The 22,340-nt window shown below is 38.3% G+C and overlaps 1 protein-coding gene across 3 annotated transcripts in view; it reads left to right on the top strand.

Moving 5' to 3' along the window:
- The window catches only part of MYZAP (myocardial zonula adherens protein), a 73,719-nt gene that overhangs the window by 32,402 nt on the left and 18,977 nt on the right, over nt 1-22,340 (top strand). For all 3 annotated transcript variants that reach the window (XM_075100295.1, XM_075100296.1, XM_075100294.1), the window contains exons 5-10: nt 2,098-2,211; nt 3,081-3,233; nt 7,311-7,436; nt 8,299-8,427; nt 10,648-10,733; nt 13,495-13,600. In XM_075100295.1, coding sequence (XP_074956396.1) covers nt 2,098-2,211; nt 3,081-3,233; nt 7,311-7,436; nt 8,299-8,427; nt 10,648-10,733; nt 13,495-13,600 — 714 coding nt within the window. The remainder of the gene's footprint in view (nt 1-2,097; nt 2,212-3,080; nt 3,234-7,310; nt 7,437-8,298; nt 8,428-10,647; nt 10,734-13,494; nt 13,601-22,340) is intronic.

The following is a 22,340-nucleotide window of genomic DNA, read 5'->3' as shown; positions in this document are numbered from 1 at the left end:
AAGCTGCCAGGTGAATTGAATAAATAACTTGATTAGGAGTAATGTGCAACTTAGTTGGTGTCATTTCAACAGACTTCGCTTTATTTTACTGACTGTATTGTTTAAACACTATAGTAAAATAAGTAGCAATAGTCTTTAGTATTAAAGTGTGTAACAGTTCTAAAAATTACTTACCTTTTGGTTCTTAAATGAACTTTTCAATAATCATTTGATGACCCCTCTTTTTTCTGACATACTGGTTTAGCAATAAAAGTGCTGCAGTCTGTAGAAGTATCCTTCATATTAAACTGATGAGTTCTTTCATGCAAAAAAATCTCCCTGAAAACTTGCTGTGGATTTTATATTCAAGACTGATTTTCACAGCCCTGGTTCAGCTGATGCTTTGGCAATTAAAGGTCTTCTGACTTCAAGGGACTGGGACCCTGACCCTTCTGCCATCCTCATTTGGAGACTGTCAGTTCCCTGCATGCTGTATTCTGTATAAAGATGAGAACTTGCTGTTAAACTGATATTTCTATTCTGTGGCAACTAGCTTCAAAAAACCAAAAAACCAACAAAAAAACCCCACCGGAATTTCTGTAAACTGTTAAATAGTCTTGATGCCAACAAAGTGAGTACCCCAGTCAGTGTGCATGTAGGCAAATCCTGATTCAGATGGAGTTTTGCTGCTGATACTTACTGAATAGCAGTGCTGATATTCTGCACTCCCAGATCTTCTGTCAGACCAGTAGAAATCTTGCATGAATCTGGATGTGTCTCCTAATTAAGGGTTTCTGACCAGGTCTGACAGAATCTGTAGTTCTGAAGCAAATTAGCAGTTTATGAAGCACTTCCTCTGACATAAGTGGCGTGTTATGAGACACCTTTCCCCCCTTTTTTTAATACTTTAGAGTGCCTGAAAGAAAGCACAAGTGTTGCTCTACCTAATTACATATGCTTTTTTGTTTGGTTAGTTGGATTTGGGTTTTGATTTTACATGACTGCCATCTTTCATACTGTTTGAGGATCCTGTTTAAAATCCTTTATATACTCTTTCCTTCAGCCTTGAATCACTATGCTTTTCTCCCATTAATTTCCAGGACTACTTTTTGTTCATAAAATTTGTTTGAAGTTTGTACTTCCAATATCCTTCCCTGGGCAGTATGCTTCTTCACAAAAGGTCTTACCTTGTAACTTTCTAAATCCATCCAAAGCATTTCTGCTTTTGTTTGTTTGTTTGTTTTTACATGAGCACACATTTATATAGGGTTAACAGTAACTACTTGGCTTCTGCTCCCTATGTTGACCTAATCTGTGTATGACTTCATTACTAAACAGTAATTGTTCTCTATATGAGTCCGTAGTGTTCTTATGTTTTTATCAAGAAACAAATCTGGTCCATCTAAGAATATGAGTCGGACTGGCCTCCATTAGGAACACTTTTTTCTCTTTATTATTGGATAGTTCATAATCATTTACACTGTTTGGGTTTTGGTCTCTTAAATAATGTCATTTTGTGTTCCATCCCCCCCCGTTTCCCCCCCCTCCAGCTTTTATGTGTGTATGTGTGTACATAAGAGAGGATGACAAATTTCACACAACAAAGCTCTCTGTGGACTTCTCCTACCTGCTTCATATTGTTTCATCCTTAAGTCTTCTTGTTGTTGCTTATTTACGTACCTGATTAGTCAGTTCCTTCTTCATTAAAGCTATTCTACAGTTCACCCAAACCTTTCTAGATTTCCTTATTTCCTGCATTCTTCTGCTTTCACACTGTGATTTTTTTTTTATGATCTGCCCACTCTGTATATGTAAACTTTCTGAATAGACATCTGCGAAGTATCCTCTTACCCTTTCAGAAAGAACAGCTTTTACAGTGATTACAGACTATCAATAAACATAGATACTTGTGCCTTATTTCTGTTAGCATATTTGGATTCTAAATTTTGTTTGTCTGTTTCTGAGGTGCAAGAATATGTTTTGAGGCCTGTATATTTTAAGCATCCTAGTACTGTGAAAATTAACCATGGGGTCTTTCTTTTCTGTAGCTTCCTTTGAAAGATTAGGTAAACTTGATCATTATTCTATATAAAACTTTTTCTTTTTTTTTCTGCTTAGGTGACAAATGCTCATCAGGAATCCTTAGAGAATCATGTGCGAGTGCAGGCTGCAGCCTTAGATAGCTTTAGTGAAATGAACAGCTCCTTGACATCAGCATCAATAGACTTGCAGGTACATTTTAATAGCTGCTTCACAGCTGACAACTGCCTTTTCTGACATGGATTTAAAAGCAAACGTAAAATGTGGATGACAAATACAGATTCTAACACTAAACAAGTCCATAAAGTACTGTCTTGGATATCTAAGTCAGCTGATTTAGGGAACTAAAGTAAAAAAAATTCCAACACCTGTGTTTTTTAAAAACCTGTTAAAAATAGTGGACGATAAAGAGATACTGATCTGCAGTAGACTAATGCCACTAGTTAGGTATCTATGAAATATCTAAGGTGAAAATGTGATTTGTTCTGTATTGTACAAAACAGTCATCTCCTGACTTATTCGTACCCTCACTGGTTAACAGAAATGGAAGTGGCATGTTTGGATGCTAAACACTTGTGAGACTTTACATACCTGTGAAATGTAGGGGGAGGGAGAAGGTGGGAATGAATGTTCTGTTTTAAAGGCTTCCAAATTCCCATTATCTGGGCTGGAAAACTTAATGTTCCTGCTTTCTTGTATGTCACAGTTTTTCTTAGTCTAATGCATATATTATGTATAGCATGGCCCTTGGAGAGCAGAAAGGAATATTGTTGGGAGTAGCATTCATGCTGAAATGTATACATGTTCCTCTTTTTTTTTTTTTTTTTAATTGTGTTCCAGGACTTGATTTTACTGAGCATGTTCCTCATGGAAACAACTTCTAGAAAACTAAATGCAACAAAAGCCATAATTTTAAATGTTAAAACTTGCAAAACTGTTCGTACTGCATTGATACATCAGGAAGCTCTTAAATGTTCTGTCTCTTCCATAACCTCTTGACTATATTAGATCACCAAATTATTTGTGATTTTTTTAATATGTGGTTTGCCTCTTTCTTCTAGAAAACTCTAGTGGATGTTACATTGGAGAACACTGATATCAGGGAACAAATAAGGAATTTAAAACATACACATGAGCAATCTATGGAAAAGCTGAAAGAGAAGCAAAAGCAACTGGAAACAGCACAAATTGAAAATCAGTTACTGAAATTAAAGGTGCGGTATATAAACTCCCCTAAAAATACTGTTGCACAGTAAGGTCATTAGGAGTATGCTAAATGAATTCCTTGGCCTTATTTGTAAAGGGTTCTTCATTCTTCATGCCTTATCATTCCCTAGAGCTGACATATTCCTGTGAATTAATACTGTTCTAATAACAACAAATCTCAGCTGGCAGCAGTCAGTCTTTCCATAACGTGGGATTGCCACTCAGGGATGTCAGCAGGTAAAAATTCAAACCATTAAATGGTGATTAGTGTCCATTGCTGTAAGTAAAGGAATATTACAGCTCTACACTGAGCTATAAGAATTTGTTGATGTTGAGTTTGTTTGTTTGATATTGCACAATTTTTACTAGGTATTCAGTTAAGTCTTATGAGCATATGGTCAGCAGATACGTGCTGTAACAGCAGGTGTCCTGGAAAGAAAATTAAGCTATTCAGAGAAATGCAAGGCAATAAAATGCAAACTGGAAGGTTTCATATGCCAGAAAGCATGACTGTTTTCTCCCTTCATCTGCCAAATGTATTCCTTGAATCTCATTAAAAAACCAGTCTAACAAACCCCCAAAAAATCCTAACAAACAAACAAAAAGATCAAACCCACCACACCAACCAAAAAAACCTTCTTCTGGAAACCTTTGTCTCTCTTAAAAGTGCTCAAAATAGACTAATTTGGATATAGTACTGTATTAGAATTTGTCACTGTGAAATTAAGGTGACTGCTGGTTTATTAATATTTAATTTTGTCAGTGACAATGTTTCATTTTGGCTCTCTAGTGACTTGTGTTCATGCCTACTGATGAATGGTTAAAAGGGAAAACGTTAATGTAAGTGTATTTCAGCTTACAATTCATGTTCTAGCTTTCTCTTGCAGTGAAGCTTTACAGGCTACAAAAGTAGCTGTATTTTATACCTGCTATTGTCAGCAGGAAAAAAAAAAAGGGAAAAAACAATTAAAAGAAGAAAGCAAAGCTGATGCAATTAAGATTTCAAAACAGAAATTTGGACTTTACAGTAATCTTAAGGGCATGGACCAACAAGTCAGGGAAAGGTATGTCTGCTTCTAAGGGCAGAGAACCACAGGTTAAGTCCCAGTTCAACTGAATGCTTAAGGATTTGTTTATCTTCAAGCAAGTCAGGGTCTGCAGAATACATGCCCTGCCTTAACAAGGAAAAAGTTTAAATTTTGTCCTCAAAGTTGCAGTTTTATTACAAAGTTAGTGGGTAAAATCCTCATTGTTGTATTTGAAACTTAAACATAAAATTGTGTATGAAAGATGCCAGGACATCTGCAATTTTATTCCAAGGGTGAATGTAAGAGGATGGTGTGGAATCTGGGAGGTTAGCAGTTGAAAAGCAGTAACTACTATATGCCATGATTATTTTCTGGGTAGGAGAACACACCCATGTAGCTTATTAGTAGGTTTGGTTTATTCATACAATCATAACAATGGATGAGGTTGAAGACGTTTGTTAAGAGTACTATAACAGATGCCCTGATGCATCTGCCTTTTTGTGCTTGTTTTTACTTTCCTTGCTGCTCAAGCTATAAGCAAAGGAATGATGGAGACAGTTCTGGAGATCATATTTCAGTTCAGTGTATCTTAAGGACTCTGGGTTTTGATTGTTGGCTTTTTCTGAATCATAGAATCATTAAGGTTGGAAAAGACCACTAGGATCAAGTCCAATCATCAACCCAACACCTCCAGGCCTCCTAAACCATGCCCTGAAGTGTCACGTCTACAAGTTTTTTGAACACCTCCAGGGATGGTGACTCCACCACCACTCTGGGCAGCCTGTTCCAATGCCTGACCACTCTTTCAGTAAAGAAATTTTTCCTAATATCCAATCTAAACCTCCCCTGATGCAGCTTGAGGCCATTTCCTCTCATCTTAATACTAGTAACTTGGGAGAAGAGACCAACACCCACCTCACTACAACGTCCTTTCAAGTAGTTGTAGAGAGCAATAAGGTCTCCCCTCAGCCTTCTCCAGACTAAACAATCCCAGTTCCCTCAGACACTCCTCACAAGACTTCTTTTCCAGACCCTTCAGCAGCTTTGCCCTTCTCTGGACACACTCCAGCAACTCAATGTCCCTCTTGTAGTGAGGGGCCCAACACTGAACCCAATATTCAAGGTGTGGCCTCACCAGTGCCAAGTACAGGAGCACAATCACTTCCCTACCCCTGCTGGCCACACTATTCCTGATACAAGCCAGGATGCTGTTGGCCTTCTTGGCCACCTGGGCACACTGCTGGCTCGTATTCAGCTGGCTGTTGATCAGCACCCCCAGGTCCTTTTGTCAGGCAGCTTCCCTAAGCCTGTAGCATTGCATGGGGTTCCTGTGACTGAAGTGCAGGACCCAGCATCTGGCCTTGTTAAACTTCATACAATTGTCCTTGGCCCATTGATCCAGCCTGTCCATGTCCCTCTGCGGAGCCTTCCTACCCTTGAGCAGATCAACACTCCCACCCAATTTGATGTCATCTGCAAACTTACTAAGGGTGCACTTGATCCCCTTGCCCTGGTCACTGATAAAGATATTAAACAAGACTGGCCCCAAAACTGAGCTCTGGGGGATAGTAGTCATGTTAGCTGGATTTAGCTCCATTCACCACAACAATCTGGGCTCGGCCATCCATCCAGTTTTTTACCCAGCAAAGAGTACACCTGTCCAAGCCATGAGCCATCAGTGGATGCTGTGGAAGACAGTATCAAAGGCTTTAATAAAGCCTTTATCATAATATATGATATATCGTAATGATATTGATTCTTTCAGGCTTCCTGAAATGTGGAAGGTTTTGTGTTGTACTGAAACTTAACTCCAGTCCCTCTCACAAAGTGCAGGTTACTACCCCTGCCCCAGTGTGGTGTAGGTGAGATGCCAAATGGGGCAACTGCAGTACAAGTGGAATCCTTCAGAGCTCAGTCCTTTTTCAGTGGATGAAATACACTGTTGTTATCCCACAGGGTAGTAAAACAGCTTGTTCCTACCATGCAAGATAAACAGAGGAGTTTAATAAATCTTTTAGTCCTTGAAATGAAAACAAAAAAAAACCCCAAACCCCAAAACCTTAATCATCAGAACCAGGTATTTTGGAGCTGTGTAAACTGTAGTGATCAGCAGAGAACTCTTTATTCTTCTCCCACATGACAATATATTTCTCTTTTTGGCATTTTTGTAGCCCCCACAGCATTTCACTATAACCTTGTCAAATTTATAGCATCTCTAGTAAGAGAACTAAGTGCTGGACTAGCTATTTTACTTTGCTTTTATTGCAGCTTACAGAGTAGATAGGTTTAAGCTGTGACTATCCTATCTGGTGTTTAATCACTGAGGGTCTGGTACTGTCAGTGTTTTGAGCCAACGTAAGGGGGAAATCCTGTTTCTGAATTACCATTCCTGCCCTCTTCCCTGTAGCAGTAGTAATGTTTCTTGTCCTGTGGTTAAAAATTAATGCATTCCCACCCCTGAGTATATTAACTTTAAGTCTGACTGTCCTCTGATCTGCTTTGCTCCATGGTCACCCCAGTTCTTGTGTCTACACAAAGAGCAGTATGTGAAAAAAGCAAGAGAGAGGACAGCTGTGTCCTCCAGTTACCAACACATACTTAGGTCTGGCTTAAAGTAATTATTTCTTTGAGTGTTCATGGCCATTTAGAAACAGGAGTTGAGTCTAGACCATCCCTAATCTATGCTTCTGAAAAATGGGGGAGACAATACCTTTTAAGTGGGGAAACAAGCCCAAGCGACTTGGAGGCTGTTATGGAAGGGCTCAGTGAAGAGGCATAGCCCAGTCTTGGATAAGCAATAACTAGTTAAATTCAGACAACGTGAAACTTGATGAAACAGTAACTTCTACAAATTCAGATGACTTGTATACTGGCAGAGTGTTGTAAATGGTCTTGATGCAAATGAAAATCTGCCTCAGCAGTGTCAAGTTTATAACAGGGTGGGGCTGAAGTTTAAAGCGTTATTCTCACATTTTCTGAACTCCGTTTCTCCTGCTGCCAGCAGTTATGTACTGATTAATGTGTCAGCTGTGACTTTCATGCTTTCCCTTCTCATAGGTGGAATCATCGCAGGAAGCCAATGCTGAAGTTATGAGAGAGATGACAAGAAAACTGTATAGTCAGTATGAGGAAAAAATGCGAGAAGAGGAGCAAAAACATAAAGCTGAGAAAGAAATCCTCCTAGTACGTGTAGCCAGTCTGGAAGAGTGGTACTTAGCTTGGGTGTCATTTCTCTAATCACTTAATACTCTGGAGTTCACATACGTTCCTTCACTCCTGTCTCTGTGAATAGTCATGCCACAGTTACTAAGCCTTCCAAGCTTTTGGGGTTGCAGGGCTGAGAAAAGAATGTGTTCAAACACAGTAACAGTAATGATAAAGTAGATTTTAAAATTTGAAATTGAGTAAGTTGGGTTATCTAACTTCTGATTCTCTTAAAAAATGAAAATATAATGTCCAATTTTAGTGGCAGTATAGGAAGGGGAGGGGGAACAACTTCACTGGACACTACTGGAGCAAGAACTCTTCCTGTCATCTGGTTTCCCTCCACCCCCAAGTAAAACCTTTCTATGAGCAGTTTGTCATTGCATGTTTCTAACTGATAAAGATAGATAATGACTGAAATTGAGGGTAGATTCCCCCACCTCTTTCTATTCATATGGTTCATATGTGAGGAAAGTATAAAGGTGAATGTGGCAAATTTTGGTGTTTAAAATGCTATCTTCTGCAACAGCATATTTTTCTTATGCTGTTACTTCACGGCATCCTCAGAAGGGAGAACAAATATCTAAGAAATGGGTAAAAGTTTTTCTCAGATTTTCATAATGATGCTTTAAAAATACCTATGCACTTCGAAGTGCCCGGAATCTTTTGTTCCATACAATTCACATTTAGAGTCACAACTGTTCCAGGCTTCTGGGCAGGTATAGTGAAAACTTTTGAGGTCTGCTTGAAAGCCTTAAAAAAAACCCCCAAAAAACCCACAAAAAAGCCTCCTCACTAATATATTGTATGTTAATGTGGCTACACATGTTCTTATTCGAAGGAGGAAACAAATCGGCTTCTGAAGGCTATTGAAGAGGCAAATAGGAAGATGCAGATTACAGAAACAAGCATACAGGAAAAAGACCAGAGAATTGGTGACCTGGACCAGCTGATTGAACGCATGGAAGAGGTATGAGAGTTAGCTGATTGCCTCCTGTAAAGGACATGCAGAAGGGCGTGGAGGGACTTTTTTTTAATTTTTGGTCTTCTGCTCAGTATCCTGCTCAGCGACATACCATTGCTGTTTGCATCTTACCTAGATATTGTATCTCTATAAGCAAATGGACATTGACTGCCATAGAGACACTGCGATTAAGTGGTTCTTCTGTCTTTCTAGTAGCCTTTACAGTTAGAGCTGCCTAAGGTGTCAAAATGTATTTAGTAAATTAACTATTGTAAAGAAGGAGTTTAAAAAGACCATTCAGTCTTCCTTCAGTGTGCAAGATCTCCTAAGTCTAATGAAGTAGTAATAATAAATGATCCAGAGTCTCTTAGAAATGCTGTTGGTAGGTCCATTAAAATCTGTTTTACTTACAAATAGACCTTACCATTTAGTGATTGGAATCGTATCTCCAAATTCTCCACAAGTGGATGAAATGCTAAACTGAAAGCTTCAGATGAAAATGTTTTGAGGGTGTTTTGTGGGTACGTAGCAGCCACTTAGTCTTCCATGCAGATATCTATCTTATTTTGATTATGGCTCAGAATATTTTAAGGAGAGAAGGAAAAACTCATATTTACTGCCTTTTAGTCCAAAACTTAGGTTCTTCCTTTCCTGATATCATTAAAAATCTTTTAATTATTCCTCTCCCTAGCTAAATATTCCCTACCGAACTGTAATTAAGAGTAGGTTTTTGACAATTTATGTTTAAATCTCTGAAAGCAGAAACACTTTGAGACATTTACCTCTTGTGACACCAGCAGCACTACTGGAAAACTCATTGTAGCAGTTTTTGCATTGCTTCTTTTTATTTCCTGCTTTTTCTTCTTCTCTTTTATGGACTTTGCTCCAGGGCAAAACTCAGACTAGTAGTCAGATGATTATTATTTTAACATATTGTTCAGCCTAAGAGTATCGCAGTGCCTCTCCTTGCATAGTACGCTGCATGTGAATCTCATTTGTTGAACCTTTTCAGTTATCTGAAAAAGGTTTATATCTTCTCAAATGGTTATCGTGAAATTTCCTCTTTGCTTTCTGGTATCACTGGCCTAACTGAGGTGAATGATAATGTTAATGTTTAGTCCTTAGACTGAATGATAATGATAATGTTATTGTTTAGTCCTTAGACTGAGTAGTGTCACTCTAAACAGTATAAGCGCAGCCCTTCCAAACGATTCCTATGCTCTTGCATGTGCTTTGGCATTTCTCACTTCATTCAATAGCAGGCATCTCATCTTTAAAAATCTGTGCCTTGCTATCTAAAATACAGAAGCAGAGAGCATTCTAGTAAGTGGAGGGAATACTATCTTCTGTTCTTACAAGTGAAGTGTTTTTTCACCAGCTTCAGTTTATTATAGTAAATATTTGTAAAGGAAAGAAGTAAATTTTTATAAGCCAGTCTTGTTGGCTGGACTGGTTAGTCTAACGTGCATTTGTATTGAGCCCCATTTGTCTAATGTTTGCAAATCTATTAGCAGAATTAGTAATTACAGTGAGAAATCATTCAGCTTAATATACCCCTTTTAGTAGCTCCGTTAACTTCATCTGGGCTTCGGCCTACAACCTGTAAGTATTATGCAGTGAATAAAGGATTGCAATATAGTTCTTAATGAAAGATGGGTTTATTCACATTGGTTATTTAATTTGCTCTTATCTGGCTGATACTTGCAGAGTAAAAGGGAGTGCCTCTTAAATTCCCATTAAAGTGGATAGAAGACTCCTCTGTTAGTCTGTGTTGACTTAGTCCCCAAGTCCTCATAGATCTTTGTGAGCACTGTGCTGGTGGACATCTGAAAAATAAACAGGAGTATTTTGGGGAACAAAATAGGGCAATACCTTTTATCTCAACCTTGGGAGATTTTTTTTTGAGAGATAACATGGAAAATTTGACATTTATGTAGTTAAAGATTGTGATGGCTCATCTTTTTATCCAAAAATAAAGTTTCAAGTACAACCATACATGTTCAAATAGGAAACTGAAAACTCTGATCTTCTTTCCATGCATAGCTGGGAATTTGATTTTTATTATTATGCATTCTGTGCTCCTTGGCTATAGGAAATGCATGAATTTTGTTTAATCAGTTTCTATTTTAATTTCACAAAAGATGTTTTGAATTGCAATGAAATATGCTTTGTGAAGCCTTCATGTTTTGACATACTGAGAACTGAAGGATAACATTTCTTGTTTAGGAACGTCACCAGCTGCAAAAACAACTCGAACTAAATGAAATACAAATATCTGGAGCAAAATCTGAAAACAGCTCTGACAGTGAAAGGTAAGATATGCCTTGTCTGTGGAACTTCTAGTACTGCTAGGAAATATTAGGGGTTGGGTTTTGGTGTTTGTTTTTTTTTAAGACACCTGAATTTTACTGTTTCTAACTTTAAAAACTGCAGTCTGGTAGGGATTGTCCATCTGAATGTAAGTTTATTTACTTTTTTTTTGCAACAAAAAACACTGTAATGCATCTTTCTTGAAAAGTTGTTTGCAAACATACAGAGTACATTTTAGATGGAACAAGCTGTGAAATACTTGTGGATTGAATTTTTCTTAAAGCTGCATTCCGAAATTCATCACAGTATGATCCTGACTATGAATATTTTCATTATCTCCTAGACTGCTCAACACAGTTTTAAAAGAAAAGACATTCTGTATCCTATATTAAGCTGTAGGACATCCCCTTTGAAAAGATGAACTCTTGAAGAGAGCAAGAGTTTTGCATATAACTGCCAGAGGTGTCTTTTTCATATAAAAGAGGGAAAGCAGGGAATATATTTGAGGCTTGGAGGGGTAGGTCTACACATGTGGTGCACATTAACATATGCACATGAACAAAATGTAGGTGTGGAAGAAATCTGTCATGTAGCATCACAGTGCAGAAATAAGCTATGAAGTTATTAAGGGGAAATGAGGGTGATGTTACTGGCAGTGAGACCTCTGTGAATGGTAGTTCTCCAAAGTATGAGGTTTAGAAGAAAGATCTAGTTGTGTGGTGGCATCTGGATGTGCTGTTTCTGCCCACAGGTGGCATGTGCATCCATTACTACTTCTTTGAGGCTGACAGAGCACCATGACCAGGCAAAAGAAAGCTTCAATGAAAGCCAGAGACAAAGTTTCAAGAGAAATCTATCCAGCACTGAAATAGCATAACTGCTGTTCGAGTGAAAGTTGCATCTACCACTCCAAGGTTTATATGACACTACTTGAGTGGGTAAAGATTTATTATAAGCAGAGTTGTAAATCACGTACAAATAATTGTACTTGATTACTACTTGTATTTCTGTGGCACCCAGAAATTCAGTTCTAAGGTTTTGGCGTCCTGCTGTTCTGTAGGAAGCATAAACATAAAAGGACATCCCTGCAGAGAGCATCTCACTGCCTAGTTGTATTGATCTGTGACCAGCTTATCCGGTTTCAGGGTAATAACAGCTTTTCGCAGCAGCCTGTTAACATAATAATTTAAAGTGAACAGATGTCCCATACAATACAGAATATGGAGATGAAAGATAATTGCTTTCTTCCTTTACCTCTGAATAACAGATACTCTTCTCACTTCAGTGAACCCTGCCCTGTCCACTCAGCATGAAAAGTTATGCTGCAGTAAAAAGGATAAAGGCACTGTTCAGACAGGAATTTGTGCAATGCAAGCAAGCGCACAGCTGCAATCTATGCAATGCAAGCAATGAATCTGTGTTCAGATGCTGAAGTCTGTTCTTAAGTTCTCTTTACCTGTCTACCTGACCAGACTCTTGAGCTCCACCTGAGGAATGACTTCTGTTCCACTGATCCATTGCTTTCAGTGCTTAAAATTCTGAATCTTTCAGTGAAAGACCAAATATACGTTACAATTGCAATCAAAATGTAAATTGCGGTTTTGTGAGACCTTAATATGCAGGATTGAAAAACCTGCAGCAATGCCTTGATTTTTTTGAGTCCTTGTCAAAAAGCTGCAGTTACAGTTCTGTAGAGTACTTCACTTAATAGAGGCTCGTTCTGGGAGGAAACAGCATACAATTCAGTCATTCATTGGAATCATGTCATACAGTTTGCCATCTGCTGCTTTGCCTTAGAATGGTTGTTCTATTTGCAGCTTCAACAGTTTCTTCTGCTGTGCACAGACCAAGATGAAAAAGCCTTTTTGTTTTTGATTCCTCTCCTCCACTTCTCAAATTCTGTCCAGTCCTGAACTTAGGAATACCAAAGTTTATTTTGTAAGCAAGATTTTGCTTTCTTTGAAGAATTTCAAGAATTGTACCTTTAGATTAAAATGGAGGCTCCCATGGACAACATGCTAAAAACTTATTAGAAAGCTTCCCTCCTGTTTCTTTGCACATTCTAAAACTACTTTTCTGGCAAGCTTTCAAACCAACTTATGGCAGGGGTTCTGTGGGTGTTCAATTTCTGTGTTAAACAGATTTGAAGAAATGTAGAATCTATCTAAAGAGTCATATGCACAAACTTAAAACATACACAACAATTCCTGCTGACTGTTGATGAGTTAATACTACTCTAGTTAGCACTCTTCTACTGTTGTGAACTATGCCAAATCCTTGACTCATGGCTTCCCTGTAGTAGGAGAGTTTTTAGAAGGATACCAGCAGATATGCTTCCTGGCTTTTATTTAGTATAGATTTCCAAAAAGTTTGCAGGTGGTAATAAGTCAGGATGATCAGTCTGAAAGACTGAAGGCTCAGTCTTTCTGTTGATAAAGATCTAGTTGTCTAAATGCCTTTCACTTCAAGGAAGAACAGACATCTTACGGAGATGAGCTTTGTCTTGTTTAATTGTGAGCACTTCAGGCTCTGAATAAGCATGCCAGTACGCAAGACAAAGGTGAGTTAACTTGGGTGGAGACAGCCACTCAGACTAAAAGACTACCATTAAAATGTACTTTGGGCAAATTGATATCTGTCAGTGGAATTTGACTTGCCTACCTCTTGACCTAGTCTTCCTGGATTATGGTGGGACTGGGGAGGTTGTTCTTGTTTTGCTTATACTGCATAGCTCCCCACTTATATTCTTCCATGTTCTGCTAGGTCACAGCATTTGGAGGAGGTAGCAGCTAGCCTGAGAGAGCGAATCAAACATCTGGATGATATGGTCCACTGCCAACAGAAGAAAGTCAAGCACATGGTTGAGGAGGTGAGATCTAGTAAAACAATTCTGAGACTTTTGGGAACACTGAATCTTTCAGTACATAATCCAAAGACAGCCCTGTTCAATGTGCAATTTCCTTATGCCACCTTAGTTACAAACAAAATGGAAGATGAGTTAAGCATCTGGAGTTGGTGAAGCAGAAAGACTAGGTGAAAGGAGTTTAAACTAGCAGCTGTGGGTTATATACTGTGATCTTTGGGCTGAGACTAATTCTGGACTCTTCATGGTAGTCTAGGAAATACAACATACAACTTGCAACTTATTTTGAAGCAATCAGAGGGTAACTGCAGAAACAATGCAAACTAGTCACTGAGAATCTCCTTCCTGTACAGAAGTCGAAGGCAAAAACTGCCTTTTTTTTTTTTTTTTTTTTTTTAAAATGTGGTTTCTCACAGAAACAGAGGAAAATTTTTACCCTGGTCTTAGGACATCGTCTTAGCTGATATAATTTTCTATAAAATTTTAAGTGGCTTTCTGCTGGAAAGCTGCTTCAAGTTACAGGCTACCCATGTGCTGAGAAACTGTTTAGCAGTCAGAAGGCTGTGATTGCAAACATCTCTGTTTCTCCAAGCGTATGGAAGAATGACATGGGAAATAGGTAAATTAAGTTTAAATTAAGTTTAAATTGGAGCTTTACAAAGCAGGCTGACAGCACTATTACACTGAGCCTTGGTATTGCACAGAGGATAGGCATTCATGAAATATCTTTTATTTGTATTTGGACATCACACATTCACAAAATAAAATGTTTGGAAATCATTCTAACCTAAAACATTCTTTCTGCTTTCACAATGTGCTATTATAAGATTTCTGATTAGACATGGAGTTTTTCCATTTTTATCAAGGTGGTATTTTTTAATATATATCTCTCCCCCCTATATTTTTTTATAATCTCTCTCCTATAGTTTATATATATCTCCTATATTTATATTTTATTTATATATATATACACACACACCCCTATATCTGTTTTTGGTTTATAAGATTCTGATGTAGTCCTGCTGTGTGATCAGATGTGTGATACTAAGCATCTTTTACACAGAGGGATGCATTGAAGTTCTGTCATATCTTCAGTATAGAAGACTGGTATAAAGTCTTGAGGTTCTGTTTTTAGTTCATTTTGCCATTTTCACTATTTTCAAGCTTCACAGCAGGTGGTCTAAAACTGAGCTAACAATCTTTATACCATGGTATTCTATTAAGGAAAACTTCTCCGATCTAATAATCCAATCCATCTAATTGATGGATTATGGGAACAATTATTTAATCTGTGTTCTATCTCTGTCAGCCAACCATCATATTATGAGCTTTTTAAATTCTAACAAGAAGTTCTAAAGAACTTGTCACTTTGTGATGCATGTGGCAACCCAGATGATTCTAGTAATATATAAGAGGATGGTGGCCTAAACTTTGCCCTTTATTACTAAATATATTTTAAACTGCTCAGTGTAACTTGACCTATAGTGGGCTGCATTGGTATAACAAATACTTTCAGTTCCATGGGGTGTTTTTGCAAAAACATCTATAAAGCTTGGGCCAATGATTATTATTTCATCAATACTAGGTTTAATGGGTGAGTTTAGCTTGCTGATTCCTTGTAATGTATCTCTGCTGGTGCCTTCATATACACAGAAAGTCCTTCTAGATCTTTGGTTATCCTATTTAGCAAGTAGAATGTTAGATGATGAACTCACTACTTAGCTGTCAATTATGGCTACTTCTAACTGATGTCTGTCTAACCACTTTTCAAAATCAATTAAATCTCTGTACAAATCCTTGACTGCCATTAACCACAGGGAATATATTTTTGCTCTGTCCTATAGTCCTTGTGTGTTTTAGTTTTTCTTTCAATTCAGTTTCCTTGAGAACTTCATAACACCTGTAGCTACATCTGTATTTTCACTAGTGAGCTAACTAAAGATTTCTGTAACAGAAGATTGATCAGGTCAGATGGTAAAATATAAATTAGGCACTTAATGTTATTATTTTGTGCTATCTGTGGTTTGTATTTGTACCGTGTTTGAGGAAATGCCTGCAGTACAGTTGGCATGCACTACTTTAAACTGGACACTTCTAATGAAAAGCCTAAAAATAGCAGCTTTAATACTACAGAGGAGAGTAGCTGTCTACCATGCGGGAAGATAAAAAGCACTGCAGATGTGTATGCCCTGAGCTATCCACGCATGCAATATTTTTTCATGATTTTGTGCTCTTCTCTATGTAAATATTTTTAGGCTCACTTTAAGCAACCCTTGCTAACTATGCCATCGAAGCTGATAAATTGGCAACAAAAGTACTTCTTAAAAGGTAGGCTGTTGAAAAGGGATGCTATCTGAAGACTCCATTCTGGAGTTAAGTTAAACTAGAAAGCAGCAGCACTAAACATACTTCCTAGAGTAAATAGGGAAGATTTTGTAACTGCATTACTATCTAAGTCCCAGAAAATTTGTTCATCAAGCTATATTTGAATGCACATCCTCTCTACATTAAATTTAACCAAATGCAAAATGTAATGCTAGGAATATCTAGAAAAGCGTCTTGAAAACCTGCTGTGTTACTTGTTATTGCAATACTTTCACGGCTGGTATCTGTAAAATAACGTTCCATCTTAGGGTTTATGAGGGTATTATAATGATCACTAACTTGCGTTTAAATAATATAATTGATAAAGAAAGAATGATCAAAGTGGCTAGAAAGCCTGCTTTCTGAAACACTTAGATTCTGCGTTGTATGAGAATAGACTGAGAACAGGATAACCTGGGAAACTCAGAAGTGGAAAGAAAGTAAATAGTCAAAATTATCAGCAGTGCTTTTGTTAGAAGCTGAAACAAAGCTACTGTATGAACTAGGTGAGAATGATGGCTAAGCCTATGTTTGCTTGACTACAAGATGAGCTTTATTTAGTATTAATCTTGGTATATTTGGACACACATATGAAGTATAAATAAGAGGTTTATTCTTTTAGTGTAAACCACTACGGGTTTATGCTGTTATCGTCTCCAATTTAGACAAAGTGTGGCTACAGAAATGAACATAATTTCAAAGGGGTGATGAATAAACAAGATATGCTGCTTCAAACTTATATGGAGAAATGTCAAAATTGAACAAGTACTGAGATGAATCTGTTGGCTGAAAAATCACCAAATAGATTGCTTTTCAGGCCTTTTTAGGGAAAGATGATAGATCATTTGCAAGTGACAGATGCAGGGCATTCTGTAAAATAACAACAAGCAGTCAGGAGGAAGTAAAAGAAAAGCTTCATAATGGAGTTTTGTGATGCAGTAGGCAGGCCTAACACCTCCAGTGCTGTTTTGATGGCATTTAAAAATGTGTTAGGATGCTGTGGTCAGTCCTAATCTAGGCATGCCTGAAAGTGGATGCTGGCAGAGAAGCACCAAATGTGTAGGAAGCCATGGAGGAAGAGAGTATTAAAGCCTCCCTTTTCAGAGGACCCATCTTATTGGTAGTGAATGCAATAGATATGTGACCTGTGGAACTGAGCCTGGACAGAGAAGGACAACCACAGTTCAGTGTGCTTGTGCTCCTTAGCAGAGAAATAATTTGTTTCTGATTTTTTTCTCTGAAAAGAAATTCTTCCATTTCAGGCATTAATAGAATCTTTGTCAACTTGACCTAGTCAAACCAGTCATAAATTAAATAGAAGCATGGGAAAAAACTTTCGGAGGAAAATAAGTGGAAGAAATAAAGTGGAATATTTCTGGAGTCGGTGACCTTCAACATATCTGTGTGTTAGATCCCATGCACACCCATTCTTCAGCCTCATAAGGATTCTCTGCTGTGAGAGTCAAGATTGCAGCACATTAAAGCACCAGCTGAGCAGAAAGTTATCCTACATAGTCTTAAAGCCTCATGTTCTTGTTAGAGAGAGAATGCATATGATTTAAGGCTGACAGATTTAACCCTATGTTGAACTTGTTTGTTAAATACATCTGTTTGTTCCCAGCTTAGTGCAGTACATTTTACATGAAGTGCTGGCAGCTGAAAGTGCAGGACCTGCATTTGGCAGGTGTGTAGAAACCCAGCCCTTTTCTCATACTATTTGTACATGGCAGGCTTTCATATAGAGAGTGAGAAGAGACAGATGGCCAGAGTGGGTCACCCAGAGCTCACTGATGAAATCATTAATAATGGTAGACTCGATTCTCTCTCTTTTTTTTTTTTTTTTTTGTAGCCCTTGCCTTTGTAGCCAACTTAAAGTATGGCTGGGCAGAAAGAGACTTTCAGAGAGAATCCAGGAAGAAGCCAGTTCAATGAGAGGAAGAATTCACAGGGAGACTCACAGCATGAAATGTGGAAGCATGCAAACTTCAGGCCCTTCCACTAAGGAGTTTGCAATGCAGAGATGGAATGGGGAGGCAGAGGCAAGCATAAAGGTGCTATGGGAGGGCATGGGAAGCTGCTACCACATTGTTTCTTTCAGGGTTGAAATTGCTGTTGTTCTGTGAGAGGGGTGAAAGCTTGTCTTTTAAGTCATTTATTGAATATGGTCAATCATATCTTGTCTATGCTACTGTAGGAGATGGGAGAGTTTAGTGTAAGATAAAGCTAAAAGTCCTCAAATGAAATATAAAACATGGATTTTAAATTAAGAACAGAAGTATTTCCTGGCTTGATCTCAATTTCAAACTTGGTGAGATACAAGACAGCTTTAGTTTTGAGACTTGTGCAACTGATATTGAAATGGATTGCACTTTTCTGGCACAATAAGCTTGTTTTTTATGTAATATTGTTTAATTGTTGAGAAGCAGGAGAGGGAAGGAAATAAGCATTTAAGTTGTGTAAGCAAGGTGAGTGGGTTGATGCAGATACAGGGAGCTGTTCCGAAGGGGGTTGAGAAAAGGATATTTGATTCCATGCCAAGAAATTATCTACAGAACTCAGATTTCACATGAAATTCCCCTAACTACAGAATTGAACTGTCTTTAGGTCATGGCCCATGAGCTGTTCTCCAGCTTTAGTCTCAGATTCATTGGATAATACATGGTGACCAAACACCAGGGAGCAGCTGTATCCTGTTCTGTTGTGGAAGATACTTGCATGAAAGGACAGTGCTAATGAGCAAATGATATCCCAAATACAGAAGATACTTTGTATTGCACAAATGGTGAATAAAGAAGAAATTTTCCCACCAAAGACTTAATAACCAGCTGAAAACTTCTGTATCAAGATACTCAAACTCCAGATATATAGCAAAATATCCCAATTTTAATATGGAAGTACAGTTTAAATTTTAGGTCAAGTAAAAGAAGCCACACAGAAGCACAGAGGATGAGAAGATGGAATTACCAGCCACAGACAGATGCTAAATTTTTACTAACCAAAATCTGCATTGCATAGTACCTCCAGTAAAACCAAACCACCACCACCAAAACACATAACAACAAATGTAGAAAGAGAAATCCACCTTGGGAGCTTGGAGGAAGAAGAGAAATGGCAGAACATAAATAACTCGCCACCCCCCAGTTCAAGTGTTTGGCATGCCTCAGAGGACTTGAGCAATGCAGTATATTGCTTATCTATTGGCAGAAGTAGAATCTCTGCTGGTGTTTGGTGAGAGTGTTTATACATGCATAGCATCAGCTCTTTCAGATGGCAATTACCTGGCCAAGTCATTAATCAGAAAACTTGCACATTACTAAGGTAGCTCTTAATAAGGTGGGTTGAACTGTTAGACAATGTGCCAATGTTTATAACTCATTAGGACATCCAGGCCCTGTGGGCCTGCTTTAGCAATGGATGTACATCAAAGACTGCTGTAACGTGTTCATACAGCTCATTAGTTTAAGAAGGTGCATTAACTTAAATCAAGCAGTTGTTAGTTTTTCTTTAAATACAGTATGAGTTTTAAAATACAAAAAGTATTGACGGGTCACTCAAGTGATTTGAGGAGGATTAAAAGATGAAGGTGCTCATTCCTATTAACTGTATTATGTTCCCTGAAAAAAATTCAACACTCTTGTCTAGCCTCTGATAAACACCATCTAAGGTCCAGTGAAATACTGGAGTGAGTAGAATCTGGTTCTTCTTGTACAGCAATTACCTCTGAGAGTTCAGGCTGATGTTGCAATGTCTTGTCTGTCTTGTTTTGTATCATATAGTATGTGTTTGTCCTGTGTTTATTCATATTTATGACTAGTTTGTTCATGTCTCTGTATCAGTGTTATGGATGCCCAATCCATTAATGGTAGATGAATAAGGAAAATACACAAGATTTGAATAATGTATAATACTTAAATATATTAATACTGTCATGTTCCGATAAATATTTTAAACTAATGGATTATAATATCAAGTGGTAAATGTTGACTGAGTTTACCTAACAGATGGATCTGTTCAATCCAATCACTGTATATTTCAAGCCTCCAGAACTGTGTCTGAGTACACAGATTAAAATAAAGTTTGCTATTTCAGACTTTACAAAGGCCCTACAATTGGACACAACTTTAGTTCTCTCTTAAGATGCTTTTTCCTTCTGCTTTAACTGCTTTGTAAGCCTGTTGACTTCCCTTCTAATATCAGTACTCGCATTTCTTTAGAGACCCTCCCTTTAGTTCTTGCCATTCTGCTCTTGACTATTCTTCTTACGTGTTCTATCCATGAGATAAATTTAATGCTGTTGACTTGTATCTCTAGCTTTCCATCTTACTGAAGCAAAGTTTAGTCGCTTGATGGAGTGACAGAAATTCAGAAGGGCAGCTCTTCCCAGAAAGTATTTAGACAGCCCATTCACGTAGCATGACAATTTTGTTTGGTATTTGAGACCCTATATAGTGCAGTAGCGAGAAAGAAACAGATCTTTACTGATGGGATGGACAAGAAGAACTGAATTTTCTGGGAGTTGCTACAAGATAAAGTGACAATCTGGAGGTTGAGAGAGTTTGAGAGAAGTGACCTTAAGGTTTCAGAAGGAGGCAAAAGCATAGAGGTGGTAGAAGCAATAGGACTCAATCAAGGAGGAGAGAGCTTGAAAAGAAGTGCTGTGGCCATATCCTGAGCCAGCAGATAAATTTAGGATGATTGCATGTGGGACTTTATGTGCTGATTCAGATAATTAGAAATTGCAGTGGGTATCTGAAATGCAAGCTGCACACCCAACACAATCTGCAGGGAACATCATGGATCCTGCCGTGGCAGGGAGAGATTAGGTACACTTCCTATGCCTGACAGCCAAATGCCAGGGATTGATGTGGGGTGGCCGAAGGGCTGAGCTCACATAAGCCCCGTTGCATTGGCCTGTTGCCAGGTGTAAAGCTCCTGAGCAGCATGCGTGTACTGAGTGACTGAGCCAGGGAGTTCATCTCTGCTAGTTGTTATGGCACTGGGGGGAATGTGCTCTGCTCCCCAGGCCCTGGGATGGTCTAAGAGCACGTGATGCCCCTCAGTTGCTGGCAGACCAGATAAATTACAAACTGTAGCCTGGACCTTGTAGCTCTTCCCTTCCCAGTTTTGGAATAGTCAGATGTCTCCCAACAGCAGAAGGGAAAGCAGGAGCAATTAATACAGTGGGGTTGGGGAGGTAAGAAAGAATGAAGTGATAGGAAAAAGGGTGATGGTGTGGCCCAGGGTTGCTAAATTCCCATTTTTACTGTTAGATGAACTATTCTGAAAGGAATGACTGGGTCATTAATGTAAAATTATATTGCTAATTAGGTTGCCAGTTTTGTTTGACTGCTTAATGTGGATGTGAAGGTTGTAGAAATACTGGTAGAAGCATGGAGGGAAAAGTACATCTAGTCAGTCTAACAATACAAGTCAGGTCAAGAAGTAAGTGTTAGGGAAGGTCTGTCTGGGCACTTCTAGAGAAGGTTGGAAGAGGAGAGGTGGAAGGATGTACCTGAATAGTGCTTGTAGAAAATGATGGAGAAATCTGAGAGGGTAGTTGTGCAAAAGGCAGATTTAGGAGCAAGTTGCTGAGTGGGCAGTGAGCTGAAATGCTAAAGTCTGCAGACACAGCAAGGATGAGGTAGATTATAGGCCTTGGGCATTGAGCAAAGAAAATGTAGGAACGTCTTAGTGATAATTTTGTCCTGGAGTCAGTCCAGAAATGACTCAGATCCAAGAGTCAGTACGTGGAGGTTGATAGTCTTTGGCTTGCACTGATTTCTGACCCTAGACTATTCGGGCCACCACTTGGGCCCTCAGTTTGGTATTGCGTTTGACCTATCTTGCTTCTACTTACCTTATATTCAACCAAAAGTCAAAATCTATTGCCCTGTCACCTGCTAGTTGTTCTCTTGCTTTATGCAACTCCTTGAAACAAAGATACTCTCAAGACTTGGGTTTGTGCAATGCAGGTTTATGGTGCTGTAAGTGTTATCATCTTTTTAAATTTGCCATAACTAACATTTTTATGGAAAAATCAAAATGACATTAGGTAGCAAGGCATGAATTTTATTTTTGAAGTGCTTTTACCCAATAGTAGCATGTTCTTGTCACATTCCTCTCTTAAAGGAAACCATCACTTCTACTTTATGCAAAGTGACTTATATAAATGTATTGAATTAAAGTTGCATTTTATTTGATATAGTAATATATTAATATAGTCCCCTAAAGTTATTCCTGTTTTTCCTGGTTTCCTGTGACATATCACCTCACAGGTTAATCAAATCAGCTTTGCTCACTCCTGGTGCTAATGGCATAAGTTGATGTGTACCCAAGCCCTTATTCAGTAAACTTTTTTGTAGCAAACTACTCTTGTCGGATA

The sequence above is a fragment of the Phalacrocorax aristotelis genome, chromosome 7 (assembly GCF_949628215.1).
Source record: "Phalacrocorax aristotelis chromosome 7, bGulAri2.1, whole genome shotgun sequence".
In the NCBI taxonomy this organism is placed as follows: domain Eukaryota; kingdom Metazoa; phylum Chordata; class Aves; order Suliformes; family Phalacrocoracidae; genus Phalacrocorax; species Phalacrocorax aristotelis.
This window is presented reverse-complemented; position numbering and strand designations above follow the sequence as displayed.